The sequence below is a fragment of the Suillus subaureus genome (genome assembly GCF_016647635.1).
Source record: "Suillus subaureus strain MN1 chromosome Unknown BJ212scaffold_68, whole genome shotgun sequence".
Classification (NCBI taxonomy): domain Eukaryota; kingdom Fungi; phylum Basidiomycota; class Agaricomycetes; order Boletales; family Suillaceae; genus Suillus; species Suillus subaureus.
This window is the reverse complement of record NW_024538624.1, coordinates 1-14,648: the sequence shown is the minus strand read 5'-3', so window position 1 is coordinate 14,648 and position 14,648 is coordinate 1. Positions and strand designations below refer to the sequence as shown.

Below are 14,648 nucleotides of genomic sequence, written 5' to 3'. Positions count from 1 at the left end.
AGAAGGCAATCTTTGTAAATATTGAACCCATTCTCCTGAAAGTTGAATATTGAAGTGTTTTGATCTGATTGCTAGAGTCAGTCTAGGAACCACTTATCCAAGTCAGGAGGATTGGTGTGTTGGTCAATGTAATCCAGAATGTCTTGCCATGGACAACCACAGAATAAGGAGTCCATCATCTCCTTCAGATCAAGGAGGGATGATTCAATCAAGGCCCTACATTTGTTGAGCAGAAGCACAAACCTGTCAATGGACAGAACAGTCATTTCAGGGTTCCACCTGAACCTTAGAAGGCCAGGTTCTGTGTAAGATAGGGTTGACAGAAATGCCATCTTTTGATGAAGGCAGGTAAACAGTACCTGGTTGCCATTGATGAGATAAGGGCAGACAAGGGCAAGATAAGTCCTGAGAGAACAATGTAAGTAAATGGTATGATACATAGAGACAGTGAATACATACTTGAATGAGTTGTCATTGAATTACCCTATTTTCATATAAATCTTTGTACCAGCCATTGCCCTGAAGTACCACTGGGCCTTGCTGATTGTGGGGGGGTACTTGGCATACATGATTGGTATTCCCAAAATTGTCAGAGAGGTGATAGGTAGTGAGGAATAGCATAAATAGGTCTTTCATCTCATTTGTCAAGAACTCTGGACTGACATGAGTGAGGAGGGAAAATATAACTTCATGTACTGAGTTGATAGAAAGTAAGTTGATAGTAGGTGAGCATTTGGAGATCATGATTTGCAATTGGGCATGAAGTGTGGTGAGGTTGGCAGTATGTTGCGGATGTAAAGGAACATTGAAGTTTTTAATAGAGTGGTAGAGATGATGAATTTGGTGAGGAAGGTGCCATATTTTTTCAAGAGTTGGATCTTCCTGGGGGCATTGAAATGGTGCTTTCTCCAATTCACCTGATGGACTGGTGAATAACAGTGCACAGAGAGTAAGGGTTGACAGACAAATGAGGTTAGCTGCAATGTTCTGGTAATATTGTTGCATGACCTTGATGGGGTACAGAAAGTCTGGCTTGCCATCAGGGTTAGACACAGTTTGCCTGAGGGTCTTGAGGTCTATGTTCTCAATACAGTGTTCCCAGTTAGTTTGAGCGAGAAGAAGACCCCTGGGTCTCTGATTCAATGAGCAGTGGTTAATTTCTTTTGCATGGAGACTATGTTCAGTGACAAAAGCCTAGATTTCTCTTAGAGCATCTTTTTTGGATCCAAGAGAAAGTGGGTTGAATTTGAAATAGCACAAATCACCTCTAAATGTCCCAATCTGGTGACCAATGGTTTGATGGTGTGTGCAATGTGACAACAGAATACTGTTGTGTTCCTACACACAATGGCTGTGAAGGCATTTTTTGGTTTTAAAGGGAGCATGGCTGGTGCAGCCTGACACAGTACATTTGAAAAGACCTAGGATGATTTTCATGCCATCAATGGTGAATACTGGGGCATTTGGGATGTGATTTGGTGTATAAGCTTTTAATTGATGAAGGATGGTGTTAAAGTAATTTTTTGGCAGGAGATATACTTGTTTATGATGCCTGTGACAATGGCCCCACATTTTGTACCATGGGATGGCAATGGCACAGTCCAGACAAATAGTCCAATGGAAGACAGGATCAACATGAATGCTACATTGGAGAATGCAGGCAAGTGGGTTAGCAAGGTCAGATGGTGAATTGAGGTCCATGGGTGTCATCAGCTTGCCATTGTCATCTGTGTCTGATTGATCTTCATCTGATTGATCTGCATTTGGGTCACTGTTAGATTTGAAGCACTCATCATCTGTTTGATTGATCTTTGGTTTGCATTCAGGGGTAGAGTGGTTGACATTGAGGAGTGTGTCACCTTTGAATGAATGAGTGAGGGAAAATGTGTTGCCATGTGTGGAGGTTACTTTGAGTGGTATATGTATGCGAGCATGAAAAGCTGCATGTATGGAAGTGGTTGGGAGATTGGTGGCTGGAGAGGTGTTGTTGGAGCATGAATGCTGGCCATTAGGTAGTGTCTCATCAGATGAGCATAGACCATGGGATAGTTCATTGTCATTGTCCTTGTCTTCTGTTGCACCACCATTGGTACCCTTGTTGAACTTGAGCTCACCAAGTGTGTCTAATGTGGAGAGGGATGTGTAAGTTGTGTTAAGTGTGTTGCGATGGCTGACTTATAGTAACCGTCATCAGCAGAATCCATTGGAACATCAGCAGCTAGGAGAGATTCATGATCAGGTAATGCAACTTTGTCTATGGAGCCAGGGTGCATGATTTTTTTCATGAGGCTTTCAAAGAGGTGTGAGTCAACATGAGTATGTGAAGGCAACCTGCATGGACAGTGGAGTTGCCCTTGAGAAGTTCTGGATACAACCCCTGGAAAACAGTGAGTGTATGCTATCAGATCATTATAGTATTATGTACATTTCTGGCCTTCCTACATAACAGTGACATTACTGTGGTACTGAGTTTGATGAGTCTTCTGTTTAGCTTTGGATTTCAGCCAGAGATAGGGTACTGGATGGTTGGAGACCTTGCATGAATTGCATAACCATCAATTAAGGCAAATAAGCAAATGATGCAGGTGTATGGGGGCCCATTGAAGTAAAGAATCTTCAGCTGGGTCGGGTGTGGGTGAAAAGATGAGCATAGCAATATTGCCAATAGACATGACAGAGGCATGTGGTGGGCAGTGTTGTCAGTGATACAACACTTGCAAATTTCACACAGAAGGTAGGATGAGAACAGGTAATCCTCTTCAAAATTATGAGTTAAGGTGGTGTGATGATCACATTCCCACTAGGCTTGCAATGGCCATCTTTTGATATAGGTGATGGAAAGGTAGCCCTTATATCACTCATCACTCCCCTATATGTGGCCTTCATTAGTTTTAGCTACAAACCATTGTCTACTTCTTAGGCCACGCTTTCCTGTGATGCCTATGTGCAACATGCATTGCTATTCATGTTCCCACACCTTAACCCACACATTTCCCACACCTCACACACTGTCAGTTCACCTGGTAAAGTGTTTTAGGTACATCAGTACACAACCACTCTGCATTAACTGCCTTTCCTGCACTCAACCTGCTCTGGACATGTATTCCTGTACATTCACTACTGTGCTGCATGCATACCTGTGGTCGATTTCCCACACCTTCAGATTACCTTACAGATGTCCTGCATCAGTCCATTGTCCACCCTACCTCATTGGTATGTATTTTGCCTTGCCTCATGTGTTGTAACAGGTGTTGCAGTCTTATTACATGTCTTTACATATTCCTACTGCCAGTCTGTCCTGTCCCTTCTGTTTCTAAGAGGGTTTAGCTAGTATAAAGTGCCTAGAGTGACTACTTTGTATTTACTTCCCTTAGGTTTTACTTAGGAGCAGTCACCATTAGTATGTGCCTTGTAGCCCCTATTAGTTACCTTATACCTGGATACCTTGTCTTGACTTTCCTTACCTGTGCAATCAATACCCTTGCCCTCACTTGTTACCTGTGCCATTCCTTAAGACTTCCCTACCCCTTACCCTGGCATTACACACTTCTGCATCAACCACTCATTGACTGCTTATTGACTGCACTTTCACATTCCCATGCTCTACATACCTGTGCACTGCACACTTTCAGGTCTTTAGTATCATCGGCCATTCTCAGTAGCAATTTCCTTTAGGGTTGAATGTTCTTGCTTGCAAGTGTAGCAGCTAGGCAGAGCATCAACCTACAACAATATTTTTGGTTAGGCACTTTATCTAGTGTCTAGCCATTATTGTGTTTGCACAGCAGTACCCTAACTAAGCTCACTGAAGTTGACAGTGTGGTCAATGATACATCCCTCACAAATTTCACAAGGAGGGTAGCCGCACAACAGGTGATCTGGTGCCAAGTACAGTAGGCATTATTATTGGAAGTCCATCAAACATGGCAGTTTGATATTCTATAGGATGCTCTGGCAGTCTTTCCCACAATCCAGGGATCTCTTGTTTTTCTGCCCAACCATGCTAATCTTTCATGGTTGGATTAGTCTCTTTTTTAACCTATAAAAAATCAATTGCAGACTTACTGTATGTCTGAGGATCATCTATGAGCACACTCATCATATAAGATTTATGATGATGATTCATAGATCTGCAGTAATACATGTAAGCCAGAAAGAAGTTTATAACAGGTAACATTCACTGTGCATTTTGCACCCCAGGCTAGTCAAACAAATATCTATTGCTGACCTCCTGAATAAACTCCTCTCTTATTTTTCTTAGCACCAAGAGTTCCCTTCCAAAGGCCTCATACCTGAGCTGTATCATGTCCCAATGAGATGAAGACCCCAGATGCTGGAACAGTTCTTACAGACAAATGATAATGTGGTTAAGAAACCTCAAGCCATTCTTGTAATGAGCAGGAATTGTGACAATAAGTTCATAGTTGTGAAATGGCTCATAAGATCTGGTGTCTGGGATAAATTTTCCAAGATGATAACTTGAAAGGGCAGACAAGTTCAAATGAGCAGGACTTGAATCATGCCACCACTTGTCAAAGTGTTGAAGATAGAAGTAGTGATTGACAGCCATGGAGTTGTAGTAGAGATGTAATATAAGGATTGACCAGACAAGCTGACCAAATTGCCAGATCCATAGGATGACTAAATTTTGCCTGATTTGGGTAATTATGATTTATAATGAAGCAAGATAGAGCAGTCAAATTATGATCTGCAGCAACTTCAGAGACTTGATGAAGTGTGCAGAAAATAATTATGGCTAGTGAACAGAATGGCTCTGATTAAACATCTGCAAACTCTTTGGTCAACTCCAAGATCCTGCTTCATTCCTGCATTCTGATATCATAGTCAGGAAGAGTAAGATCTGTCTGGCTGGTCCTATATTTCCTATGGGATTCTCTAGGTTCCACCATGATGATGTCAAGGTTGGGCAGTGAGTGAGCAAAAAATGCTGTCATGGTAAAAGAACTGTGAGGTAGTGAGAATCTAACCTGCAATGTGGTAATGAAGGTGTTGATATCAGCAGATTCTATCTTGTGATTTCCTAAAGTGCAGCAAAAGAGAAGACTGAGTAACTTCATGTGAGGGCAGTGGCATAGAATAAGAGACATACCCCATAGAGTGGCCCTTGGAAGTTCCTCCCAAAATGGCTTTGTGCCTAACAAAAGGCATTGAAAATAAGACAAGCTGAGGGCCAGATTTAGCAAGACATTGTTATTAATCCTGCAAGTTCCCATATCCTCCAGTTCCAGAGCAGTCAGATAGGTTAGTCTATGCAGAGCATTCAATCCATTTCTGGGAATTTGGAGACTCTCTTCATCCAACACAAAAAAATTCTCATCCCATGGCATTTTTAATCTGAGACTTGTCAGATCCTCCCAAGCTAGGAATCTATCATCATTATCAATTGGTGTCAGTGATGTGAGAGTATTGAAAAAATGCAGAACATCTACTGAGTAATATTCTTGATGGATGTTGATGCTAAGACCTTGTCAGGTGATATGAGAGCTGGAAAACCAGTTTTGGCAGATGAGGATTCCATGTTATTTGAAGGACTTGGATCAGATTCTACATGGATGTTGAGAACCTCAGTCTAAATGTGGTGGTTAGGAATAGAGCCAGTCTTTTGCATGATTGATAATCTAGGAATGATAACAAGAGTTAGACTGGTGAGATGCTGAAGGGATGCCAAGGATGTCATCATAGTAGGTTGGATGAAAGACAAAGTGAGGTGGTGCATAGAGAAGCAACTGGAAAGAGAGTTTAAAATGATGGCCATATGAAAGGAGTTGGAGATGTGGACCAAGGTCTGGAGATGAGGCAGCAAGTTCTGGACATTAGGAAACTGAGGCATATGAGGTAGTAGTATTAGAGTTTCCAGTCCTGTTGTCTAGGCATTGGATTAGACAGTCTTTCTTGTTTCTCAACTCTATGTAGTAGAGATGTGGCAGAAGGGAGCCTGCAAATCTAATCTGGCTATGCAAGGTCAAGAGAGTTTGAAAGATATGCTTGTATTGAGATGATAATGCTTCTCTCTCAGCATAGATAGCCTTGACTCTCTGTGCATATGAATGAAACCTTGCCAGATCAGACTGCTTCAGAGTCCTATTAAATCCCTATAAGATGCATGAGTCATAGGCATCTAAAAGTCTCACAAAATATATTGAGTATCTTACCAACTTCCTTGCTTCATTTGAATGTCTGAGTTCTTGGATGAAATGTTTTGGAAGGAGATACATAAGAGGTTCCATAGAAAATAATTTCCTCCATAGAAGCTGGAGGACAGTCTCAGAGATAGTTGAAGATGTTGCAGCCAGTGCAGCAAAAGCACCAAGTCTTCCAGAACCTCCATTGGTAATAAAAGCATAGACCATCTGAAAGATGAGAAAAAGTACATCATGCATTTTAAAGATATGATGCATCTTTAAGCTTTTTGCAAGACAAGGGTTGCAAGATTCCATATGTGAGATAGACAAGCACATATATGGACATGTGGATTTAAAAATTCACATGACATTTACATCATCATTTGAACAACCTGGTACCAATGCTCTGTCCACTTTATTAGCAGACAAAAGTGTATTTCTTAGCATAGGGATTGATATACTCATGTACTTCAATTCACAAGTTTGTAGAAGATGATTGACCAATTATTGAATCATTAGGATCTATTTCTCAGATGACACACCAAATCATATGATAGTCAGAGGATGACTTAAAGCCAGACATTCCAGAGATCACCAAACATATAAACAACTGTCTTCCTACCATGTTTGAAGTGAAAGAAAATAATGTACCAAGCATTAAATCACTGGGAATTTTTTAGCAAATGATAGGCTAAGTGCATATGGCAGTCAGGGGTTGACCTGAGGCCACAGATCACAGACATCATCAAACATTCAAATATACCTCTCCACTATTTTTAAAGTGGCAAAAGATGATGGGCTAAGTTTTGAAGCACTAGTAATTTTTGATAAGGTAGCAAGCTAGGTTCATATGATAGCCAAGATTAATCTAAAAGTACACACTCTAGACATCAGAAAACATCCATCTAAGTATCTCACCTTCTTTGAAGCTGCAGAAATTTATTAACCAAATTTTAAAGCATTAGGAATGTTTTATAAGGTGATAGACTGAATGTATGTGGTAGTCAGAGGGTAATCTGAAACCAAAGATCCCAGACATCTCCAAACATGCAAGTAAGCTTCCTTTTACCATTTTAAAGGTCACAACAAATGATAGACCAAGTTTTGAAGCACCAGTGATTTTTCCCAAAGTAAGATACTAGATGAATGTAATAGTCAGGGGTGGATGTGAAATCAGAGATCCCAGACCTCATTAAACATCTAATCAAACTTCTTCCCATTATTTTAAAGATGATAGAAGATGATAGAACCAGTTTGGACATGTCAGGAATTGTTTACAAGGTGATGGACTAGGTGTATGTGGTAGCCAGAGATTCCAGACATAAGCAAACATTGAAATAAGCTTTGTCTCACTATTCATCATCTAAATAAACTTCTTCCCACTATTTTTAAGGCCACAGAAGATGATGGACCAAGTTTTGAAGCACTAGCAATTTTTTATCAGATGACAGCCTAGATGCATATGGTAGTCAGATAGTTATCTGAAACCATGGATCCAAGACATCAATAAACTTCTATGTAAACTTCTCCCATTATTTTTGAGGTCACAGAAGATAATGGACCAAGTTTTGAAGCACTAGCAATTTTTTATGAGGTGATAGCCTAGATGCATATGATAGTCAGAGGGCCATCTGAAACCATGGATCTCAGACATCACTAACCTTCTATATAAACTTCTCCCTACTATTTTTGAGGTCACAGAAGATGATAAACTAAGTTTTGAAGCATCAGGAATTTTTTAGAAGGTAATGGGCTAGATGAGTGTAATATTCAAAGATTGATCTGGAACTAAGGATCTCAGACATCAATCAATGTCCAACAAAACTTCTTCCCACCATTGTTGAGGTCACAGAAAATGGTGCACCAAATTTTAAAGCACCAGGAATTTTTTATGATGTGATAGCCTAGATGCATGTGGTAGTCAGAGCATGACCTGGAGCTATAAATCCTAGACCCCTTGCCATTAAGACAAACTTCTTCCCAGCATTGTTAATGCCACAGATAATGATGCAGCAAATTTTGAAGTACCAGGAATTTTTTGTGGTGTGATAGCCCTTCTCCTCCTCCTTTATTATGAGGTATGTTATGAAAATATTGTAAATTTGTTCAAAACCATGTATTTACATCAGTATGGTATATATAGAGCCATGTCTAAGATATCTCATGGTCATGTAATAGAATTTTGCTATCCTAATATAGCTATTCAGCAGTATGAATGTTCCAACAGTAAAATGAGCATAATTCATTATCCTGACCACCAAATTCCTTAAAAGTTAGTGCAATGCAATCCCAGTGATGCAGTGCATCAGATAAGACATCCAAAACAATAAGAAAATGTATGAAGATATATATATAATATAGCCATAGAGCGTATAAAGGTTAGAACCCATCTGAATGCAGCAATGCTTATTTGATGTGAAAAATTGTGCTTCAGAGCCATAAATCACCCCAAGGTCAATTTTTTCAGCCTTCATATGACTTGCATGGATGGAACTTAGGCTCATTACTGAGGTCATTGAGGTCATTAAACTCATATATATCAAGCAGCAACAGCCATTTGATCTGTCAAAGTCAAGTTCCAAAGTTGCTTCCCTGTATCCAAATTGACCAATTTTGCTTATGTAAGCAGAGTCACCCCTATAATGCTGCCTCACCCAATGATTGATTTTTTTATAGCCTCCATGTGACTTGCCTGGCTTCAAATAGGACTTGATACACAGGTTATTGAACCATCTGAATGTGATGGCAATGCTCATTTTCTCCAAAAGAATTGTGTTTCAGAGTTGTGGTACCCTCTCCCCCTGCCTACTCCACCCAAAGGCATGATTTTATATTGATGCTGATGTGCAAAATGGTGTTCCTACTGTTTAATGATCATGCAAATGGATTGGAGATGATTTCTGAGTGTTTTGAACCAATATGAATTGTAATGTGTGAGTTTGCCTGATACTCTGCCTCAAAAATCAATTGTTTTAGGCTTCCCATGACTTGCCAGGACTCCAGGATTATTTGTCCTGGGGGTTATTGAACCCTCTGAACATGATGGTTAAGCCAGATTTCCCAGAAAAAATTGCATTCTTGAGATATGCAAGGTCTCCCTCCCCCTTGTCATATCTGCATATCTGGATCTCAGATCCAATCTACATCTTATCTCCATCCAACATCCCCTCATCCAATCTGTCCACTTGTTCAGTTCAGTCCACAATTCATCTAAATCCACAACCAGTGCTCATCTCCTTTCAGTAACCCCCTGACTCCAGTACTTTTGTTACCTGTATATCCATCCTGCTCACTGATCCATTACCTATGCTTCATTTCTGTTTCATGATTTGTGATCCATTGCTACTTACCAATAGACTATCCATATGCTTTGTACATAGCCTTGGACTCTGCTGATTGATCATTCTGTTAGATACCTATAGTATATAACCTCCTGTAACTCTCTGTAGCACCTCAGTTTGAATAACAACTTAGTTTTGCTCATTCCTGTCCTCCAGACCTGAGTATCTCTACTCTTGTCACCCTCCGAGACTTAGGATTGATTCCTATAGTCTATCTGCATCCACCTCTGTCTATGACAGTCACTACTGCTAGTTTCTAGTCCAGACTTGTCCAGATTAGCCTTATAATACTTATCCCACATCCGGAAGTCATCCAGATCCACTACACTACCCATCTGACCCTCCAGATGTGTTAGTCTTGCCTTCCTGAAATAAGGGGAAATACTCAAGTAAGGGGCACAGTGCATGAGCTGAGGCTGAAGCCCTTCAGATCCAGTTAGCCCTTGAGTACAACCTTAACAATCCACCTCTGTGTCATATCCTGTATGCCAGACATAGATCCCATCATATTCACACACTTTCCAGACCTATTTCCACACCCCATATCTAACTCATTCCTGGATCCCCTATCCTGTCCACCCTACACACATTCCATCCAGCAAGACATCTGGACTTTACCTCCTCTCAGATTCTGGACTACATCCACCACCTCACATATCTCAGTCCTGTTTCTGTCCTGCCTTCTAGATCCCCAGATCTCCAGGACCTATTCCCACCCTTCATCCAAGATCCTGCACCTATCCTCATTTAGGCATCTCCACCTTTCTGGTTCTTGGTTATCTCTGTTTCTGTCTTGCTGATTGATCCTTGTACTAGTTTCATCTCCGAGTTCATTTACTTATGTTCTGTCTTACTTACCAATGTGTTTCCACATGCTCGTATATAGCCTTACTCCTTTGCTTACTGATCCTCTTGGATAGCCTCTAGTATATAACCCCTGTACAACTACAGTAGAGTCCTCAGTCTGAATATCATCTTAGATCCTGTTCATCAACTTAGACTTGCCCAATCTTCTTCTGGACTTCAGTCCATTTGAGTTTGTCCTTTTCCATAAGGCCTAGGGATGGATTCCCTAGGCCGGAATTCTGGACCTTCGGATTTGTCCCCTATGTCTCTGTCCCAAGTCTAGGGATTGCTTCCTGAGACTGGAGTCTTGCCTTTCTGGCACTTACCCTCTTTCTGGACTTAGGTCCACTTTCTGTCCCTCCGACTCTACCTTAGGGTAGTCTACCTCTGTTTGCTTCTGCATTAGACTTTGTCTGATGTAGCCCCTATTCCTTCCAGACCTCCAGGCATCCTGTCCTTCAGATGTTCCTGCCCTCCATACCTTCTGCCCTCCATATCTTCCACCCTCTGTACCTTCGGACATTCCATCCTCCATACCTCCGTGTCCTGTCCACTGTACCTCTGGACCTCCTGTCCTCCATACTCCGGACCTCCTGTCCTCCATACTCCAGACCTCCGGACATCCTGTCCTCCTGTCCTCTGGACCTCCTATCCTTCCATCCTATTTTCCTGTAGAAGTATTACCTTGCAGTGAGAACTCTCCTGAGTGCTTCCTGTACTCCTCCAGAACTCTCCCATGCTCCTCTGGACATTTCCTGTGCTCCTCCAGAAGTCCTCCAGACTTCATCGAACCATCATCGGACTTCCTCTGAAATGAAGGGCACATACTTGGGTAAGGGGCACAGCATACGAGCTGAGGCCAAGCCCCTCTGAGTCAGTCTCTCTCTCCTTTGAGCATGGTTCTTAACACTCTGTCTACAACAGCCCATTACCAATAGTTTCTAGTCTGGACTTATCCAGATTAGTCTTACAATACTTATTCTACATCTAGAAGTCATCCAGATCCATTATGCTACTCATCCAACCCTCCGGACATGTTAGTCTTGTCCTCCTGAAATAAGGAGTAATACTCAGTAAGGGGCACAGCACATGAGCTGAGGCTGAAGCCCTTAGGATTCATTAGCCCTTGAGTATGATCTTAACAACATGTCTGAGCCAAAGTGGAGGCTCAAAGGGGCTCAAGTGGAGCATGACAAGAAACTACAAGAAAACCATAAGTCTGATGTCAGTATGTAAGATGTTGCAAGTGTGACCCATGGTAAATAAATGTTAATAGACCATTAATAGAGTGTGACTTCATGATACTTGAAGATAGTCATTTATGCAATTGCAATATTATGTAATTTAAAGCTCCTTACTAAGGTATATACATACTACATATCATGGGAGCTGGGAATTCAATTTTTTTTGCTGAAGTCCTTGTGAGCTCACTCTTTCACTCTGACACCAGCTCCATCCTCTACTTGAGATTGTTTTTTGTCCTTCCAGCTCCCTCTTCTTAGTAGTCCCTCCTTGGCCTTCTTTGGTGGACCCTCCTACTCTGGCTCCTAGGTGAACCTTCTTCCCTGGCCCTCTTTAGTGGATCCTCCTTCATGGCTTCTTTGTAATCCCCTCCTCCTTAGTCTTTTTTGGTAGTCCCTCCTCCCTGGCTCCTTCATGGTCCCTCTTCCCCAGCCTTCTTTGGTGGTCTCTCTATGGCCTCCTTCATGGTCCCCTCCTCTTGGGCTCTTGGGTGGTTCCTCCTTCATAGTCCCTCCAAGTATTACTTTCCTTCTTCTTTCATAGCCTACTATATACTAGTATGTAGCACATGTATGTGTTTGTTAATAAAATTGGTTTTTAAAAATAAACTATGAGTCATCTACAGTATTCAACATGTTTGAGTCTTTGGTGAGTTTGTCCAAAGCCCTCTAGGCTTCTAAAGCTTTGTGGATATTTGCCAACTTGATGGGTAATTGCAAACTGACTATTGAGATTGTACCTTTGGTAGTTTCCACCTGACTTAGTCTAGGTATTTAAAGCTTTTTTATTTGGACTATACTTATGATAGATATTATGTATATGTATTTTAGAATAAATAAAGCTTTGCATGGTTTTATCATTTTTGGGCCAGTTACCTGATAGTAGGGAAGGAGTACCTTTGGCTTGATATCTTTAACATTTGGACTTGTATTGAGTGCAGGATGCTTGGCCTCCAGGATCTGACATATATCAAGTGGATAATCAAATGTCTTGGCAGGTCAGGCAGCACTTCCTGTTCACTGCACTTCATACCATCATGAATGAGTATGCTGAGATTTGGTCAATGCTCTCCAGAATGACAAAGGAATGTAGTCAATGCATGACCAATCTGCAGGAAATCATTGAGTTGTTAAAGAAGTTTGGATACCTGGAAGTTCAGTGTATTTTCACTGGCAATGGCCAAGCAGACAAAATGAGCTTGAATGGCCATTCCTGTCCATCTTAAAAGATCCCATAACTGTCCCCTCACATAACAAACTTTCACTTGAATTTCATCAGGGACCAAGGACTGGTTGAATTGAGCAGCACTCCTGATGGTCACTAACTCATTATGAAACATTGAATGGCAGTAGACACCTACCTCCATTACTGTTGCATTTATATGGAATGGCCAGTTAACTTAGCAACCAGAAACCATATCCAAATGATCTTGATTAAGGTCATGTATCAAAATCCAGTCTATCTAATTAAAATCAGTGGCAAATTTCTGCATGAGATCTCCCATTCCTCACCTGTGGAAACTCAGATCACTCCATTTCTTGAAAATATTGTTATCAAACCTCTGCACTCCCTCTTTGTGTTTTTGAGCTTATTGTTGTCTAAGAAAACTGGTATTGGTACAGACATTAGGCAGCTGGAGACTAACTGGATCACCAAATGAGCAGTTCATAGAACATATGAAGCTGGCATATATTTCATTCAGTCACCTGCCTGGGATTTCAGTCATATATCTCAGGTTATCCTCTCTGTCTATGTCAACACTTCTGGAGATGTCATGGGATGGTAGCTCTCATCTCTAAATCTCACTGCTTCATTTATTCCTTTCTGAAGTGCATTATTCTGTGGAGTTGTGTCTTTTTTTCAGAATCTGTAGCTGCTGGGAACACCTACCCTTTGCCAATGTAGAGTAGCCATTTTTCTGGTAGTTAAATAGAGGCTGGTGAGTAATTAGCTTATATACTTGACAATGAAATCTCTAAATAGTAAGAGCCAATCCTTGATGTATTCCTAATTTGTCTTTCTATCTGTGGCTTTCCCTCACAAAGAATGGCATCTCTAGAGGTTGCAACAGTCACATCCATAAGTTGGTGAAATTAATTGTAAGATAGTTTAATATGGAACCCAGTAAAGTCACCTGTAACCCTTGCATTATATCATAGTACCTGGTAAGGCCTAGCAGAAGATCTGCAAGGAAATGAGGATATTCTAGTCAAACTAAGAAATGTGCTATTCACAAAGCATAGCCATAGCTGCTAAACAGGCCTTAAAGAGTAATCTAAAGCTCCCTACCTCTTACAAGGTGTGTTCTGTGTGATATGTAGGCAGTGCAAAGCATCATTGCCATCTTCTCCACCAGACCATATAGCCTAGATGCCTCTCCAGTACAGGGGAGGGATTTATCCTACCATATGCACTATTTCTGGAATACACCAGAGTACTATCTCCCATCACAGGCAAATATCTGCAAGGTATTTGGATATAAAACATGGGTAAAAAATGAATGGCTGAAATTGAACCAAATCAAACATTACAAAATAATCTTGTTCTAAGATTATTCACAAACTGTTTGATGCTTGTCTCATATTCCAAGTGGAAGGACTTCATCAAGCTATCTCTGAACATTTCTAATAAATTGTATTCCTCAGGATACCTGGATACACTCAAGTGAATAGAAGGGAAACACTATTTATGATGGGAGAATAGATGAGTGGAGGTGAGTAGGTGGAGTCACCAGAGTCAGCTGCAACTGTAGATTCAGAAGGTCTGTCTCTAACACCACCTGGATAAGGGTAAGGAAATGTATTGCCAGAGTCCTCAGAATTACCATCTGTCAACCATTGGCCATTATCCTACTGCATTAGTGCATCCTGCAAGCTTGGAACTTTCCCTTTGCAGTTAGATCTCTAGTGGAATAGAGATACTACTTCTGCTTACTAGATTCACCCTGTGGTTGATCCCAGAGCCCCTGCACTGCATGCTCAGACAGTTGATTAGTGCCTACACCAACCTCCTTTTCATCATCCTGTTCCATAGTATGTGTTTCTGCCTAGGAAGATTTCACTGGGAGTAGGAAATT

The 14,648-nt window shown here is 41.1% G+C and overlaps 1 protein-coding gene across 1 annotated transcript; it reads right to left on the bottom strand.

The window, feature by feature from the left end:
* Positions 1-77: 77 nt before the first annotated feature.
* Positions 78-569, bottom strand: BJ212DRAFT_1304607 (uncharacterized protein; the record flags this gene model as incomplete). The annotated part of the gene is made up of 4 exons (XM_041333635.1): positions 78-216; positions 244-332; positions 360-405; positions 484-569. 4 exons carry the CDS (start codon positions 567-569, stop codon positions 78-80), a joined length of 360 nt encoding a protein of 119 aa, XP_041186514.1.
* Positions 570-14,648: the final 14,079 nt, after the last annotated feature.